We start from the raw sequence: 19167 nt of genomic DNA on the forward strand, positions 1-19167 counted from the left end.
CCTTCTCCCTCTCTCCTCTCTTTCTCACTTCAGCCCTCTCCTCCACTATCCCTCCTTCCCTCCTCTCTTATGTTGATATTCCTGTAGTAATGTATGGCCAACAAATGATGGACTAGTATCATCTCAGAAAAATCAAAACTGCACGTGACCCAAAGGGCAATGGAATCTTGATGGACATAGGCATTCCATCCCACAGGTGGGATTAACAAGCTCTGGGTTTTAACACAATCAATTTGAAAACCAAGCCAATACAGGGGGATCTTTATATTCCATTACTATCACAACACATTATCCACAATGACTGGATAGCACTCATAACACTGAGACAAATGGGTCTGTCATGGAGCAAGGGTGGAATAAAGACAGCAGATACCCTGAGTGTTGAACTGAATCTATAAAATATTAAAGAGTCAGAGGAAAGCCTTCAGAATAGTGGGTGAATTCTCTCAGGGGAAATCATGGAAAGAACTTAGAAATACACAGGATTGGAACTAAAGAATACACAGCATTAGAAGGTATGAAAAAGATGCATGCATGGATAGTTTTCACTGATATGAATGAGACCACGGATCAGAGAACATCTGAGGCCACAAGGCTTTCACAGACTTTCCCACGGATCAAACTTTCTCTAAGTATAGAGGTCCACCTACTAGTTTCAGTAAGTACCACATGGTAGTTTAATCTGCTCTTTGTCCAAACAGTCCTTATTAAGACTGGATCTATACCTAGCCAATTACATAACTTATCATAATTTTCCCAGGTTCATTTAGTGTGTAATGACAATGTAGAACAGCCTGGGACAGTTCCAGACCTAGTCACACAGTGGTGACTGAGATAAGAATAGTGCACATTTATGGTTTATAAAGCACTTTCCTCATAACAACAATAAAAGGAATGCAAGTCTCATCATCCCAATTTTACAAATGGTGGCGCTAAAGCTAAAAGAGGTGAAGATTCCTCTGAAGTCATACAGCTAGTTAATGCCAGAGCATGAACTTGAATCTAGCTCTTCCAAAGCCATTGTTCTTTCCACTACAAAAAACTTATTTCCACAGTGTGATGTGATGATGGACACATCAGAAAGTTGGTTCACAACAAAAACCAAAGCCAGAATCTTGTGGTCACCGGATGCATAGTGGAAAGAATGCTACAGAGAACATCCCTGTGTGGTCACCAGATAATAAAAGTAAGAAGTGGCAAATGTATTGGAGTTTTTCATTTGGGAAAAAATGTTGAGTGAGTTAGAAAGATGATGGACAAGAAAGGAATCCTCTGATTTGGAGATTGGAATTCCACAGGGCCATAAATGGCCAACCATGAGGCTGAAAATTCAATGGGCTGGTTTTTTGGAAAATAAATAGAAACGGCACAATATATAATGATGCTATCTCCCTCCTTGATGTATGAGCAATAAAGCATTAATGTGCTATACAGGCAAAAATATTAGAAAGCAATCATTATTACATTTGTATAGAAATGTTTTTCATCACTTTATTTTAATTCTCTCCATTTCAAACATTCTTTATTATATTCTTTCAGAACTCTAGTACCTGGGGCTGAAGTCACATAACTTGGAATTCATTGCCCCAAACATGGACCTTCCAGTTCTCCTGGAAAATTGTTGCCTGAAACCCAGAACTGAAGGCCTTCTGCTCCTAACTCTGGAGGGGTGTGATCTGACTTCACATCCCCAGTAAGGAAACATGACATGGTTGAGCTGCCCAAACAGAACCAGACCAGTTTCAGACAATGAAATTCACCTTTCAGATCCACTTGCCACTGGTATCACTGGGAGGTCCGGTCAGCAGCTTCTAATTGTGGGGAATGAGATGTATGGATAGATTAGCTCTATGCGGTGAGGGGACTGAACCATGGCTCAGGGAATCTCCTCCTTGGGCCTTCCTACTCCACGTCACTACTTGCAGCAATGAGGAAGCTCTGCTGGTAACAGACATGGCTCCCTCTTAAAGCCTCTCTCTGCCTAAATCTGATGGCATTGGCTGATACAGCACCCCGATGACTGGACACAACTGTATACAAGATCTCTTGGAAGAAAAAATACAATTCAGTTTATCAAAATATTTGTATTATCTATAAAAATTAAACTCTAAAGAGTCATTAATACTGGGTACCATGTCTGTCCCTCCACTGGCATACAAGTGGAAGACATAGCTCTGTCCTTGAAAACCACACAGGTTGGGGCATGGCTGAGCATTTGTAGCTGGTGAGATGAGGAAAGAGTCATTTGTAAGGCCTCAAAAACCTGGACACTTTGGATCGTAGTAATCGGATGAATGATCGTGGAAACATCTCTCTGGACTCCTGTGCTGTGTACTTGAAGTAATTTTGTGGATGCGCCAGGACATCAAATAGAGCCTTGATTAATTTCTTATCCTAAAAAGAACAAAACTTTGGTCAATGGACTCTAATCTCTTCATTGAACCCAGTTTCTTTCTTATATGTTTTTTCCCCCTAGATACAGTGTAAAAATCAGTTCCTTTATTCAGATGACTGTTAAGAGTGGGCTTTCTGAATGTTTCCAGGTTTGCTGTGGGGGCAAAGACAATGTGACATAGAGGGGAATATATTTGTACTATATTTGGAATTATGAGACCTGAGTTTCAGTCTCAACTCTGACATTTACTACATATGTAACCTAAACAAGTCGTCTGAACCCCACGAGCCTCAGTTTCACATATAAATGTAGACAAGAACACTACCTACCTGAAAAGGTTGTTTTGAGGAAAGGATTTTGTCAAACATATAAAAGCAAACTCTTATTAGGTTTTAACACTCCAAACACCTAAGATTTTATTAGTGTGGTCCCTCCCTCCACAATGTTGATCCTGATTCTGGTACACTTCAGTAGATGATCCTCATGTGTTGCAAGGGTTGAAAGAATTCATCACTGATGACCAATCTCCATAGTGAGAAGGGTCTTGGGCTGAGAGCTGAGCAGACTGTTACTGGGCCCCTTCCCAAAGTCTGCACGGGTTGGTCAGACCCATCAGAACTTGGATTCTGTGGCCATAGTCTTTGAGAACCTAGTATGTCCCCTCCATACCATAAGATAACGGAGCAACACTCGGCTGGAGAATAACTGCTGTTGTTTGAAGAAGTCAAGGGTTCCCAAACATTTCACGTTAAAGTGGCCCAGCTACTTCTTGTTGCTTTGGAACGGTAAGCAAGTTGTGACAGATAAGAAGAAAGATCACCAAAGGCTTAGAAAAACATGACAGATACTACACCAAGAAGGGTGAACTAAATCCCCCGACAGGAAGCAGCTGCTTCTCCTCCAAGGAAGAATGATATGGATTCATAAGTTGAGGAATCATCTAGTAAGGGTCAGAGGAAAAAGACTCCAGTGTTCTTGGCTGGTGACGTCCGGCTGGGGGTAGGAAGAGAGGTGGCTATTTACTGACTGATAACCATCAGAGTGACATCTGCTGTCTTTCTGGGGTCTACAGTGGGGCCATGACAGAAAACATCCCACACCTGTCACACCAGAGGACTGGCACCCACTTCAGGGGATTCCCCCAGGCACAGCTAAGACTGCTAGAAGGAACTGAGAAAGACTGCTAACAATCACCCTCAAGAAAGAAAGAAGATCTAAGGAGCACAAGTAATGTTCTCATGGAGCTGTCACTGCTGCCAAGGCTTCATAAGAAAAAGAAAGATTTGGGAAGTCAATAGCTCTTACTGTGAATGGGTGTTAAATTTTCAGGATGACAGATAAAATATTTCCTTAAAATAAGGAAAAACTAGCTGTGGAGATGAAAATGATGGGAATCTTTGATTTGATAGGAGGGGAAAGGGACCACAGCCATCAGATCACAGAATTTGTTATAGGAGAGGCACAGGGGAGTAGAGTCTGATATCTTCTCTGCAACTAGGGAGAACAGATTTCAAAAGGCTCAGAAAAAGGACAATCTGTGATATTCTAATTAAAATTTTACAGAGGAAGTCAACCTTCCTCTGTAGGAGGGAGGGGAAGTTCTCAAGAATGAAATTTTGAAGACACAAAGAAAACAATTCATATTAGAAGGAAAAAGGTAAGTTCTCTGAAAAATTGTTTACAGAAAAGAAAACAAAGGCAGGTAACTGGAAGACAGACACAAAGATGTGATGACCCACCATAAGCACAGCATTGGGAACTTTAGAGGTTAGAATGAACTGCAGCTTCTGAGTGAAGCAAAGGCCGAGAAAAAGGCATTTTTAAAAGCCAGATTCATTTATCAGGGCATGTGTGACATTGTCCTTTCAGATTCTTCTCTCTTGGTGACTGGGTGCTTTGGGGGTCACCCAAAGCCCCTCACACTAAAGAGTGCCTTGAAGATGAGGAAACAATTCCCTTCCTGGCCCTTGAGCAGTAAAGGCCAATGGCTCAGTGGACCTTTAAGAGGGAGTGACCCACACTCATTTGTCTCTTTCTCTTTCCTAACTGCTGCGTTGTGACTGCCCTCCCAGGGTCTCAATAGAGGGGTGTATAGGGAACTTGGTATCCCTTTCCCCAGGCCTATTGTAACCACCATTGGCAGCTAGAGCAAGGAGACAGACCTAGAGTCTGAGCATCTGGCCTGTTTCTGAGCCTGACCACAGGTGACCAAGCAATGATCTTGAGATGGATGTGGTCAAGCCCAGTCTTGACATCAACTTCATGAGTTTGAGAAGCTGGAGAGCCTGGGTCCATCACTGGGGTTGATGGGTAGCAAGGGGAGTTTCTGCATTAAAGAAGATACCCACTGACAAGAGGCTGGCCCAAACCCTGTCCTGTCTTGTCCTGTCCAAAAGATGTGGGCCTGGAGTTGTTTGGACAGCAAAAAGTGAGGCAAGGCAAAACAATCCCTATTCAGTAGTCTTGCAAGCTGTTTCATGTTCTAATAATTATTTTGCTGTATCCTGTTTTAAGTATTTATGTTAATTCATGCATGCAAGATCCTTTTGCATTAAATATTTTTTTCATGTGCAGGAAATAAGAGTCTACCCCATACTTGATTTACATGTAAACTGAGTAGTCTTCTACTCTCCTCTTTAAGGAGACCCTAGACGTGGGACAAAATCTGAACTTTACATATTTTTGTGGGGTGCTAGAAGGTTTAATCAGTCATAAAGTATAAAGAAAGGAATTTGACCCCTTTAGTCAGGGTCCCCAAAAGGACTGAGTCCAGACTGGAAACTCTCAGTGATCACTGAATTACTGTAGAGAATGGGAAAGTTACCACAGGACTAGAGAAGGGCAAACAACCTGGTTTTCATAAAAAGGAAGATGGTAGTACCTATATGCTGTTGACCTTAACTTCAGACCCTGGCAAATTCATACAACATATCACTAAAGGAGTGGTTAGTGAAAACCTAGAAAAAGCATTGATGATCGAAAAGGGCCAGTATGGCTTCATCAAGAATAGTTCATGAGGGGGCGGCCAGGTAGCACAGTGAGTAAGAGCACCGGCTCCAGTGTTGAGAAGAACTGGAGATCGAATCCCGGGCTCAGACACTTAGCACCCGCCCAGAAACACCTGGCCATGTAACCTTGAGCAAGTTACTTAACCCCAATTGCTTAGGGGCAGAAATGACTGGACGTGTAACCTTGAGCAAGTTACTTAACCCTGATTGCTTAATTAAAAAAAAAAAAGAATAGTTCATGAGACTAATATCACCTCTCTTTCGTGACAGGGTTACTCAATTGGTAGAACAGTGGAAAGCTATCAGTATAGTTTACTGAGATTTTGGCAATCTCTTGATAATCTCTTATGGGTTATGGAAAAGAAAAAATACGGATACGATAATAATATAGTTAAATAGAATGGGAACTGGTTAAATGGTTAGACTCAAAGAACAATCACTTGGTTTGATGTCAGCTTGAAAGGAGGTCTCTAGAGGACTGCCCCAGGCATCTGCAGATAATCCTAGATTTTAGTATTTTATCAATAACTTGGATGAAGTTGTAGATGGAATCTGTATCTAATTTGCAAATGACACAAAATAAGGAATGATAGCTCCTGATTGGATGAAAGAATCAGGATTTTAGAAGATTTTAACAAACTTATTAAATTTAATTTATTAGGAATTAATGTAAAATCTTACCTGGGTTCAAAAATCATCTCCATCAGTATGGAAGCAGTATGGCTAGATGGCAGTTCATGCAAATACATCTGGGGATTTTAGTGAACTACAAGCTCAATATAAGTCAGCAATGTAATAAGATCTTTAAAAGGCTAACATAATTTTAAGTTCAAGTAAGAGAGTCACTGTCTCGGGCTAGGATGGTAATAATCAGACAGCAGTAGTCCTTGGTTGAATCATATAGGAAGAGTTCTGTTCAGCTCTGGGCCCTGTGTTTAGGAAGGACATTGATAAGCTGGGAATCATTTAGAGAAGGCCAGTCAAGACAGTAAAGGACCTCAAGATCAAGCTGAATTCAAGGAGAATATTGGTGGGAGGAACTAGGGATGTTCAATCAGAGGAAGTAGACTTAAGGGAAGACCTGAGGGAGAATTTTCAAGTATTTCAAGGGATGCCATATGGAAACATCTTGGGCTGCTTGTTCTGCTTGGCCAGAAGGCAGAATCAGGATCAACCTGCAGAGGTTTCAAAGAGGCCAATCTAGGCTTGGAATCAGGGAAAACTTTTCAACAATTAGAATCCCCTGAAATAGACTCTATAGCCTTAGGAGGAGAGGAAGTTCTTCCCTCCCCTCCTGACCTCCACTGGAAGTCTTTGACCCTCTGAGGATGGATGGAACCTTTCAGGTGAAATAGCCGTTGTGGGCATTTGGGTCTGGATGAGATGGCCTCTAAGGTCTCTTCCATCTCAAAAATTTTGGAGCTTTGTAAATGACCTAATTGTGTTCACTGTGAAAAGATTGAACCCAGAACACTAACCTTAAGAATTTCCTGATGATTTTCAGATGCATATAACCTGCCATCTCGGACTATGTCTTCAATGAGCTCTTGGTAATCCTCTGTTGGAAACAAATGATACTATTTTTGCTTCTCTTGTGGCTTAGCAGTTTCAAAATTAATATTCTTTATTTTTAAGTACCTTTAATACAAGTACTCTGCCTCTTATAAGAATGATGTATCCCATTCCAATAGCTTTGGGAAGTAGTCTTGCAGAAGTAGCATGCCACAGTACGATATAATAAGCACTTAGAAAAATCTTATTGACGAACTTGGGAATAAGGAGAACTGCCAGGCCAACCTTTGCCACGTACTCATTCTGAATTCTAGCACATCACTTCCCCTGCTGGGTCTCACTATAAAGTGAGAGATTAGGTCAAATGATCCATAAAGTCCCTCCTCACTCTAACAATCTATGTTGTGGTCCTAAAAGTATTGCAATCCATAGATTTTATTTCTACCACACCAACATCATCAGCAAATAGGCCAAAAAATTCTTTAAAGCAGGCAAAAGAGATTTAAAATAACAATAATATGGAGTAATTTTGCACAGGGCAAAATCCCAAACATACTTCACAATTGGCCCAGAGGCATCACTGTACTATTACAGAAGATAATAATCCATATTGACAAATTATAATCTTGAGTAATCAAGAAAAGGTTAAATTATGTTCTTTACCTTCTGTTTAAGAAAGCATAGAAGTATGTAAAATATTGTGGAAAGGTTTCTACCCATAATGGTTTAAATTTTTTTTTTAATTTGGTACTTAACCTAAATGGTTTCCAAGATTTTTTTTCCTAATCTTAAGAATAGGTGACTAGATTAAAGGGGTAAACACTCAGCCATCCAACACATTTATTGGGAGTTCCAGAGAGTTAAATTTTTGCCAAATTTACAATCTAAAACTTCTTTCCATTCCCACACTCAACAGTCCTCAAATAGAAGTTTAGCACGTGTTTCTTTACAACATTCTCTCCCCTTTTCCTTACAGCTTTTCTGAAACATTTGTGCTCAGTAGAAGTTCTTTAGCTGCCTCAGAAATTACTCCTGTTAAAAATACAAAAACATTTAATACTGAGCAGTGGAGTCAAAAGAGGATCAGATCTGAGCCCCTTACCATCATATGTTACATAAGGGACCTGGAATCCTTTGGCACTGTTCCCTTCATTAGATTTAAATTGAATCCACAATTTCTTCGATCTGGATGTGAAAGCTATTGGACGTTCATATGTTTGGCAGGTTTCATAGGTTGTCACAGAGTTGGAGGAAGCTGACAAAGGAAATGTATGCTAGAGATCAAAATCTCTTTATTAAGCAGACAACAAATACATTTGCCTTTTCAAAAACTCATGAAACAAGGAAAATTCATTAAGTTGAGGGAATCTTCATGCTCAATTGAGTCATCACACCTGTAAGCAGTCCCAAAAATGTAGCAAAACTAAAAATAAAGCTAGAAATTGTGGCACCTCCCTCTCTTACCAAAGGTTGCAAACAAAAGGATTAGAGGCTGGACAGTTTAGCAGCAACCACATCACCTTTTATGAACTCTTGAACTGGGGAGTCTCAAGTTCTAAGAGTGAATTTTCTATTAGTCATAATCTATGTACAAACACACAAATGCTTAGGTCAGTATTTATGCCTTGTTACCATTGAGCTCTTGGACACAGCCCCAAGTCCCCATCCTGGTAAGGTCTTTATTGACATCGCTGATCTGTGGGGAAAATCACTACATCGGTGAGAACTCCATTATAATGCTGGTGTCAGGGCTCATCCATCCAGCCACCTATATGTCTATCCATTTATCCATCCATCTAGCCATCTGTCTGTCTGTCTATCTATCTATCTATCTATCTATCTATCTATCTATCTATCTATCTATCTTTCTTTCTTTCTTTCTTTCAGTCTCATGTTCTCTGTGGTAGTGAGAAAGCTGCCCTCATCACCTCTTGCCTAGACTATCACAATGGCCTTCTGGTTGGTCTCTTTGCCTAAAGTCTCTCCCCACCCCAATCCATACTTCACTTAACTGCCAAAGTGACTTCTAAAGCACTTGACTGACCATTAAATACTTTTGCTTAATGAGCTCCAACAGCTACCTATTGTCTCTGGAAGCAGCTAGGTGGTACAGATAGAGTGCTGGGCCTGGAGTATAGAAGACCTGAGTCCCAGCCTCGTACACTTATTAGCTGTGTGACCTCGTGCAAGTCATTTAGCCCTATTTGCCTCAGTTTCCTCATCTGTAAAATGAGCCAGAGAAGGCTCACTCTAAACCATTCTAGTATCTTTGCTAAGAAAAGCCCAAATGGGGTCATGAAGAGTCAGACATGACTGAAAGCACCTGACCAAGAAACAAGAAGTGCCTTACCCACTGAGATTACTTTCCATCTCCTCTGTGGATGTCTCAACGGCACCTAGTCATTTAATGTTGTCTCCCTCATTAGAGGATGAGCTCCTCAAGAGTAGGAGCTGCTTTTGTCTTTGTCTTTGTCCTCATAGCGGGTTAGGGGAGAGCTTACAAAGTGCTTGTTGACTGACTGCCTGAATTACCATCTATTTAGAGAACACGCTCTAACTTTCAGTATAACAAAAGCTGTTGTGGATATCTAAGTGACTCTACCTGTGAAGATTTTTTTAGGAGAATGCTCTATATATCTTATGACCTGAAGGTATCCCAAAACAAAAGGTGAAACTCTCCAGCCTGCTAGACAAAGACAAAGCAGAGTTCCCAGGGATCATATCAGGCTTCCACAAAGTGAGCCTTCCTGTCTGGCATGGGGAGGGAAGGGGAAGACAAGAGGTTGAGACTTACAGGTTTTCCGCATCACTAGGTAGTCTCCACATTCATCCTCTATAGGCAGAAATATCTCAGGAACCACAATCAAAATACGGCGCTTGGGAGGAGGATTGATGGTCCAAGTACATTCGGTGTTGGCTGGATAATTCCCAGGGTAGTTTGGAGATTCAATATACCCAGTGAACTCTCCTAGTTCCCCTCCACAATGTCTATCTATTAAAGGAAAAAAAGTTTTAGCTGGGAAGGAATATCTAATCAAAAATGGTTAGCAGATCATGCACAAGATCACTAAAGAGAGGACCAGTCTCTGCCTGCCCTCGAGGAATTCAAGTGTGATTTTTGAGTTGCTATCAGTGATCTTGTAAAGATCTGGGAGAAGTAATGTTCTTTTTCAGGAGAAGAGCTACAGGATTGGAGAAAGATAAATGTCACAATTTTTTAAAAAGGAAAAGAGTAAGTCTACAACCTGCCGAACAGAGTTTGACTTTAGTTATTGGTAAAGAATTCTTGGCACATTATTATGGGAATGGTTTATGAGCACTTAGCTTTAAAGGGAAGCAGCAATCACTGAGAAGTCAGTATGATTTCATCAAGAAAAGATCATGACCGACTAAGCTCCTTTTCTTTTTAAACAGGGTAACTAGACTGGTAGATAAGGGAAATGTAGTGAAAATATACTTGGTTTTCTTCTTTTAAAAAAATTACTGATGACTGTTTTTACAGCACATTCATTTTCCAAATGTTTCAAACCTACTCAGTCTAGCAAGCCTTCTCTTAAAAGAAAGATATAAAAAGAGGGAGGGGAAAAGCACTTTGGTAAAACCAACCAACATCTTGCCCTTGTGACAATGTATGCAACATTCTATACCAAAAGAATCTTCTCTCTGCAATGAAGAGAGTGGGTGCCTTTTCTCAGTTCTCCTTCCTGGGCCAAGCATGGTCATTGTAATTACAAAGCATTCACTTTCATTGTTAAAGGCATTGTGTATAGTTTTCCTAGTTCTATTTATTTCAGTCTGCATCCATTCCCATAAGTCTTCCTATACTTCTCTGAAGCCTTTGTATCTGTTATTTCTTATGTTGCAGTAATAATGTTGCATTATGTTACGTTGAGGAACCACAATTTGTTTAGTCATTCCCCAATCAATGTTATATTTATATTTAGACATTTGACAAAGCCTTTCACTCTTTGCTTATGGATAGCTGAGTTTGGGGAGTTAAGTGGATATGGAATATCCAGTTGACTATCTAGACCCAAAGAGTAGCCATGTTTCAAATTAACATCAACTTGAAAGGAGATCTCTAGTAGACATTACTACGTTTGTGCCCTTGACCCTCTGAGGTCGAACATCTTTATCTCTGACTTAGATGTAAGGACAAATGACATCCTTGTCAAATCTGTAGATAACAAAGCTTAGAGAGACAGAATAATTCAAACCCTCCAAAAATCCAGAATGTCTCCAATGATGGGATGAACTGAGTAAGATGCAATTTAATAGAATTAAGTATAAACTTCTCTGCTAGAGTTTAAAAAATCATTTTCAAGAATATAAGACATGGCTGGTCAATAGTTCCTGTAACAAACATCTTCAGTGGACTACAAATTCAATATAAGCCACCCAAAGCTACCACCCAAAAAAGCTAATGTTTTTTTGTTGTTGTTGTTAATCCTAAATCCCCTTAAGAGAATCACTGTGTCCAGAACAAGGGAGTAAGTCTGCTATGCTCCATTCTGGGTTAGACTACACCTGGAATACTGTGGTGTATTTTGTGCATCATATATTTTCTTTTCAATTATGAACTTAAACAACAGACATGGACATTTGAACATACAAAAAAGATCAGAAAAAGTGGATTGAATATGAAAGCAAACTTCTATTTTATAGTTTAGAATGAATATATTAAATTTAACACCAAAGTCACAAAATTACCCTGACTGTCCAATCTCTTACTGAACTCTCTGTTCTCTTGTATAATTTTTAAAATGTTTCACTGGACTTTTTTTCTTTTCTTATATCACTATCACTATTCATGTACTTCCCCCAGAACTCTCTCCCTATCCAAGATAAAAATTTTCCCTTGTGACAAGTATAGTCAAGCAAAACAAAGCCACACTTTAGTCAAGCTAATCCATCACCTCTATGCCAATGTGTGGGAAGCATGCTTCCTCATCAGTCTTTGGAGTCATGACTGGTCACTGCAGTGATAAGAGTTCTTAATTCTTTCCAAGTCGTTTTCCTTTATCATAATCACAATTTATACAATAAATTGTACTCCTGGTTCCAATCACTTCATTCTGTATCGATTCATAAAAGTCTTTCCATGTTTTTCTGAATCTTTCTTTTTAGTCATTTCTTATAGCATAATATTACATTATATTCACATACCATCATTTGTTTAGACATTTTCTAAATTATGAGGATCCACTTTGTTTCCATGTGTTCCCTAAAATAAAAAGTGTTTCCCTAAATATTTTTAGTATATATATTTTTTGTTCAAAGACATAAAGATTGTTTCCCTATGTCTTTGACCTTTTGGGGGTATATGCCTTGTAGTGGTATTATTAGGTCAAAGAGTTTTAGGCATTACATTTTATAAACATATCGGTAATATCATGTGTCTCCAAAAGAGGGTGACCAGAATTATTAGATGACTAGGAAGTTTTCTGACAGTGAGTTGAAGAAAATAGGAATATATAGTCTGAAGAAAAGTTTTAGAAAGATATGATAGAATCTTTCAAGTATTTAAAGTTTTGTCATGGGGAAGAGGGATTAGAGTCATCCTTCTCAGCCCCAAAGATCAGAACTAGTATTAAGAGGATGAAAGTTGCAGAGGAGCTAAATTGGTTAGGATATAAGGAAAAATTTCTAAAGAAAAAGAATTTTCCAGAAGTGAAAAGTTACCTTAAAGGGAAACTCCTTACTTTCCATTAGAGGTTTCAAACCTGATGACATCTTGCTGGGGCTACCTATCATAGGCTCTCTTGGGTTCTCATTGGACAAGAGAGACTTTCAGGTCCCTTCTCACTCTGAGATTCTGTGACCTCCATACCTGCTACCATAATGATACCTAGAACTGAAGTAGCACCACATCCAAGGCTCCTTTTATGCTTAGCTTTTTTCCCCATATAATTTCTTAATGTCCTTCCACTGATAAAAAGAAATAGAATAAAAACAAAACTTTTTATAGTTTTATGAGTTACTGAGTTGATGCTGTTTACTTCTGGAGCTGTCCTCCAGAAATAAAATCTTCATCAACTTCCACATAGATAATGGAATCAAACAACTAAACAGCATAGTGAACTCAATTTCTTCATTATCTGAAAAATTCATGGATTATGTGAAACAAGGTGGTATATAGCTAGTACATAGCTTTGCTTATGACTATTTATCTGCTTATGAAACCTGAACCTCATGTGATCCCATAAAAGGAATTTACAGACTAAACTCTTCTAAATGGGGAACAATTGATCTCATTGGTCATCCTGGGTAGCCTATCACCATAATTATTGTTGCTATTTTCTCATTTTTCTATAGCACCAGGACCATCTTTTACTCCCACTAAGGCAGAACTGTCAAAAGTACTCATAATTATTAAATACCATGATTCAGATATGAGTGGCACTACAGTTATACTACCCCGAGAGCAGAATCTTTTGGAATGCTCAATCATATTGGGAAAATCCATTGGTGGTGGTAGTGGTTAGAGTCAGTAGTGGCAGAGGAGATCCAGATAACATAACTTGGAACAGAACAAAAGAATCTGACAGGTAGTCACTTTGGGATAAGGTGTGTCCAATAAGACACATACAGTCAGGAGTCAAACAGGAACCAAAGTGAGGAAACCATCTCTCTCCTTCTCTCCCTCTTTTTCTCTCTTGTCCCTCCCCCACAACATGAGAAAGCAACATTTTAATTGGTAGGGAAAGCATTAGGGAACAACCTACTTTTACACTGGGTTACATTTGTGGAGCCATCAAAGTCAGTGGTGGTATTTCCAGGACAGGAAACACAGTAATTTTTTCCAAATTCAGGTTGGTATGTTCCTGCTGAACATCGAATACAACGGTGAGTTGTAGTGTTGTAGAAATGTCCGGGTGAACACTGAACTGCAGGAGATGGAAATAACCACTTAGTTTTTAAAAATACAAAACTGAGCCCGAAAATTTTCACAGATCAATAAATTATCAGGATGTTGGTAAAATAATATTAATTTATGTAATTGAAGTTGATCAGTCAGTAACATTTACTTTAATGCTCATTCTATTCACAACACAACACAAGGCACTATAAGGAGATACAAAAGAAATAAAAGTCATAACCTATGCCCTCAAAGAGTTTGGTTTAATGGAAGGTGTATGACATAGCAACAATATCCTTAAATATGACACAAAACTAATTCAACTAATACAGTAAAAAATCACGTATCTGAGTTACTGAAGGAATGGAGGGTTTTAATGAAGCAATCAAATGGTACCGAGAACAGAAGACTTCCTGAAAAGTATAAGCTGTGATTAAAGTTTTGAAGGAAGTGTGGGACACGTATTTATAGAGAGGAGTAGGAAGAGAATTCTGAGTAGGGATGATAGAAATTTCAGGGAAAAAACATGCAAGTCATAGAATTAAGAAAAAATTTCAGAGTTGGAGTGCTGAACTTGAAGGGCATTTTTTTATCTCTGTTCAATGCAGGAATTCCCTTTACATCATGCGTAGATAATCACATCAGAAAATGCTGACCTCCCATCCTCTTCCCCTTTCTCTGGGGGAATGCTAACAATAAAAAAAGCTTATACTTATTTACTGCTTTATAGTCTAAAAAGCATTTCCAAATATGTTATCTCACTATGTCCTTTAAAAATCTTGGAAAAATAGAGGGAAAAAAAACATGGCTATGCAATGCATTAAGCTAAATATCATTGAGAACAGATACAATTCAAAAAGACAAGAGGCTGAAATACTAAGGTTCACAGGAGACAGAATCCAAGAAGGTAACCAGTTATAAAATCCATGGCCTCAAATATCTATGCAAAAATGTCCAATGTTTAGGCAACAAACAAGAAAGAGGAACTAGAAGTACTTAGCAAATTTGATCTCAGGATTATCATTAAGACTTAGTAGGATGAAACATGATTGGAATCTGGTTCTGGAAAGGTATATCCTATATGATTGTGATGGAGTACTATTGTGTTATGGGAAGTGATTGGGGGGATGGTTTCAGAAAAATCTGGGAAGGCTTAAAGGAACTGACACAAAGTGAAGCGCGTAGAACCAGGGAATCATTGTACATAGTAACAGCAATATTGCAATGATATCAACTGTGAAAGACTTGGCTATTCTAATCAACAAATGATCTAAGACAATTCTGAAGGACTCACAATGAAAAACGCTATCTGCCTCCAGGGAGAGAACTGATAAAGTCTGAGTGCAGACTGAAGCATAATTTTTTCACTTTTTTTTTTTTGCAACATGGCCAATATGAAAATATGTTTTGTATGATTACACATGCATAACTGATATTACATTGCTCGCTTTCTCAATAAGTAGGTAGAACTCAAAAACAAATTTTAAATGAATGTTAAAAATAAATGATGTATTCATTTACCCCACTCCACTCACTTAAATAAATGATAAGATGCTATACCATGATACTTTAACCAGAGGAGAATACTTCTATTGAATCAATTATGGGCTTTAGTTTAACTACAAGAAAATCCTTGATCAATTTGGATCATTGGATAAACTGGAGTGACACTGTACAGGAAGTAAATTTGGACTGACTGATTTGAGGAAACTTGGTCATACTCTGTGAATCCTCTATAAAATGGTAAGCCATTTTAAAACCAAGAAATCTGAGTGTTTGCTAGTAGAGAGAAGAGACACCCAAGCCACTGAGAAGGAATCATTTGCGGGGGGGGGGAGCAGGAGAGAAAGAAGTATCTCCACCTCAATCTTGGTCTCCTTCTCTGGCCCCTAACTTCATAAAAGGATCTCATGAATTCTGGAGGACCTCAAGACACCACCACTCTAGTAAAATGCCCCCTTACTACAAACTAATTAAGTCTGGCTGACTAATTGATATCAACTGATAATCAGAGAAGGAAGCTTGCCAAGGGGGAAGACTGTGTATGGATGCATGGAGAATTTATCGGCCAACTTAGATTTTTTTAAATATGCATAGAAGCAAGAGATGATAAATATAAGGATGGAAAGGTAACTTCAGACATGCTAAAGCTCAGAATGAGTTGAGTCTGGTGATGGAAACTAAGGACAGCCAACACAATTACTAGGTTTGTGGTTATTGTTTTAAAGTATATCGGGAGAAGCAGGAGAGTCAAAGGAGGAATAAGGATTCCCATGGAGTGAATGGAAAGATGACAATGGACGCAGAGAGCAGAGTTGGCAGGGGGATATTTTGATTCTGTTTTCTCTGCCAAGGAAAAAGGTCTTTGCACTGGAAATGACTGAACAAAAAATGGCTGAAAGGAAGCTGGTGCCCGCTAGAAGCAAGGAAATCATGGTAAGAAAGCTTCCAATGGCCACAGATAAATTCAAGTCACGGAAGTCAGATGAACTATTTCCTCAGGTCTAGAAAAACCAAAACAACAACAAAAAACTGGTTGATGTGATTTTTGAGCCATTATTAGTAATCTTTGAAAAGATTATATAAAATGGGAAAGGTACCACAGGACTAAAAAATGGCAAATGATAGCCAATGTAGGCTGGTCAGCTTGACTTTGATGCTTGAGAAAATTTTAGGATGTACCATTAAAGAGATGGTTAGGGGATATCTGGCAAAGAAAGTATTAAGCAATTACAAAGAGTCAGTGTGGTTTCATCAAGAAAAAGTCATGCCAAATTCATCTTCATTCCCTTCTTGGCATGGTTCCTAAACTAGGCAATCAGAAGAAAGTCATCAAATACAGCTTACCTAGATTTTAACAAAGTGTTTGATACACTATTTCCCACTATTCTTGTTAATAAGATGGAAAGATGCAGACTAGATGACAAAACAATTAAATGGGTTTGGAACTGATGGAACTGCCTGACAAAGATTAATCATTAATGGTTACATGTCAACTTGAAAGGTGATTTCCAGTGGAATGTCTCAGGGATCTGGGCCTGACGCTGTGCTGTTTAACTTTTTATTGATGACTTGGGCAGATCTAGTGATGATGGGTCCATTAAATGCCAGATAATAACATCTAGGAAAGCTGGGGTGGCTAGCTAATATAACCTGGATGATAGCATCAAAATACAAAACAAATCTTGATGAGCTATAGCACTAACTGAATCTAGCATGCTGACCTTCGATAGGTATAAATGGACATTTTTTCTCACACTGGAGTTCAAATAAACTTCACAGGTATGAGAGGGGAGAGACATGACTAGACAGCAGTTGGTCTGAAGAAGATCTGGAAGTCTTAGTGAACCCTAACCTCAAAGCATGCCTGCAACGTGATATGGCAGTCAAAAGCTAAAGTGATCCTGGACTGCATGAAAGAGACTATCCCCTCCAGAAATAAGGAGGCAGTGAGTCCTTAGTGTGCTCATTGCTGGATGTCCCAGTTTAAGCAGGACAAAAATAACTGGAGAGCATCCAACGAGTGCAACCAACATAGCAAAATGCCTTAAATTCAAGTCATAGGAGGATCAGTTGAAGGTACTAAGGATGTTTAACCTGTAAAAGATTCAGGGAGAACATAAAAGTTGTCTTCAAGTATCTGCAGGGTCTTTAGGTGGAAGAGAGATTCAATTTGTTTAGTTTTGATTTCAGAGGATGGACCCAGGAACAAAGAATGGAAATTTCACAGAGGCAAATTTGGACCTGTTGTCCAAAAAAAAAACTTCCTAAGAATTGTCCAAATTAATTAATTAATATCTGGCATGATCGCAAATGTATAACCAATATCAAACTGCTTACCCCCTCAAGAAGAGGAGAAGAAGGAGAGGGAGGGAGAGAATTTGGAACTCAAATTTTTTTTTTAAAAATGAATGTTAAAATTGTCTTTACATGTAATTGGGAAAAATAAAAAAAATTTTTTTTAAGAATTAGTTGTTCAGAAGTGGCAAAGCTACTTCAAGAAGCAATTGGCTAGGTGGCGCAGTGAATAGAACACCGGCCCTGGAGTCAGGAGGATCTGAGTTCAAATCCAGCCTCAGACATTTAACACAAAAAACTTGCCATGTGACCTTGGGCAAGTCACTTAACCCCCAACTGCCCTCCAAAAAGCTAAAAAAAAAAAAAGAAGCAATAGGCTCCTGTCTTCAAGCTGAGTTTGGATGATCACTTGCTGGATACATTGTAATGGTGATTCCTTTGAAACATGGTTGGAATGATGGATATTGGGGTGCCTTCCCACTCTAAATTTTGTGAAATGTGAAGAAACGATCTGGCGATAGAACAGGCTAGTGTGCTGATCACCCACTCCCCTCCAAAGCTCGTGGGTAAGTGATAGGAGTTCTATGGAACAGTGTCCAAACAGTACCCTGGGCTAGCAAAGATGAGCAGATAAGAACAAAGAATTTAGTGTGAAAGTCAAAGGAAAACCATGATTTTAGAACTTGAAAGAGGATTTTTTCTACTCAGACCAAGACAAGGGGACAGAAGAAATGGGGTAAGTCCCAGCAGCTGAGTGCTCCTGATGTTGGAACCTAGAGGGTGCTGTGGTGCAAGGAGTGGCCCATCCCTTTGGAGTTCTTAAAGTGACATGCTTAAGTGGGATTTCTACAACGGAATTTTAAACAAAGTTGTTTCTGTGAATAATAAAATTTGGCCCAACATAGCATAGATGACAAGTAGAGCTGTAACTAGGGAGGAGTAGCCAAGGGCTTTTCCACGTGCTGCTAAAATTTAAAGAAACTACTAGTGCTAGCAGCACTTGGACTCCCTCTCCACCCTCTCCACCATGGCTGCACCCCGGCTAAGCTTGTCCCATCTTGACCCTGCCCTACTTGATTTCGTGAAGTCAGCTGTCCTAAGTGATCTTATGATATCCATTAAAGTCTCCTCCTGACCCAGGCTAGGCTTCCAGGGCCTATTTTCCCCCCAAAGAGAAGTTTCAATTCTCTCTCCCCCAAGAGGACTTGTATTCCTCCGTCTGCCATCAACTCTGCTTGCCCAAGGTGCCAGAATTGCTAGTTATAGCTCTGATGACAAGGGAGGGAAGACAGTCAGGATGATTCTTAGTGTCCTGGTCACATGGTGGCTAAAAAATGCTGACTTAGATACTGGCACAGAACAATCGGGGAGAGACTAGATTCATCTAATGGCAGAACTAGTTCTAATACAGATTAGTGGATACGCTAAAGCAGACTGAGCCAGAGAGAACTGGACACATTAGGTAACAACAATAACAAGAATTCTTATTTATCTAGTACTTTATTATTTATAAAGTGCTTTGTCCCCACAGCCACTTCAAAGCTCTCATAGCATTTTCCTGGTCCTCTTTGCACTCATTTTACTCTATCTAGTGT

General features: G+C 39.2%; 1 protein-coding gene across 5 annotated transcripts in view; it reads right to left on the minus strand.

Moving 5' to 3' along the window:
• Positions 1-1256: 1256 nt before the first annotated feature.
• SCUBE2 (signal peptide, CUB domain and EGF like domain containing 2) overlaps positions 1257-19167 on the minus strand; it is an 84170-nt gene continuing 66259 nt past the window's right edge. The window contains exons 16-20 of one of the 5 annotated variants that reach the window (XM_069091190.1): positions 13641-13802; positions 9710-9907; positions 8018-8170; positions 6882-6961; positions 1257-2394 (exon numbers count right to left, since the gene is read on the minus strand). In XM_069091190.1, the coding sequence (XP_068947291.1) occupies positions 2242-2394; positions 6882-6961; positions 8018-8170; positions 9710-9907; positions 13641-13802 (746 nt within the window). In that variant the 3' untranslated portion in view covers positions 1257-2241. Of the gene's footprint in view, positions 2395-6881; positions 6962-8017; positions 8171-9709; positions 9908-13640; positions 13803-19167 lie in introns of those variants that run through there. The other 4 variants (XM_069091189.1, XM_069091187.1, XM_069091192.1 and 1 more) reach the window with 4 other exon arrangements.

The sequence above is a fragment of the Petaurus breviceps genome, unplaced genomic scaffold (assembly GCF_028583685.1).
Source record: "Petaurus breviceps papuanus isolate PSGF00001 unplaced genomic scaffold, PetGlider_PUasm1.0 188, whole genome shotgun sequence".
NCBI classification, from domain to species: Eukaryota; Metazoa; Chordata; class Mammalia; order Diprotodontia; family Petauridae; genus Petaurus; species Petaurus breviceps.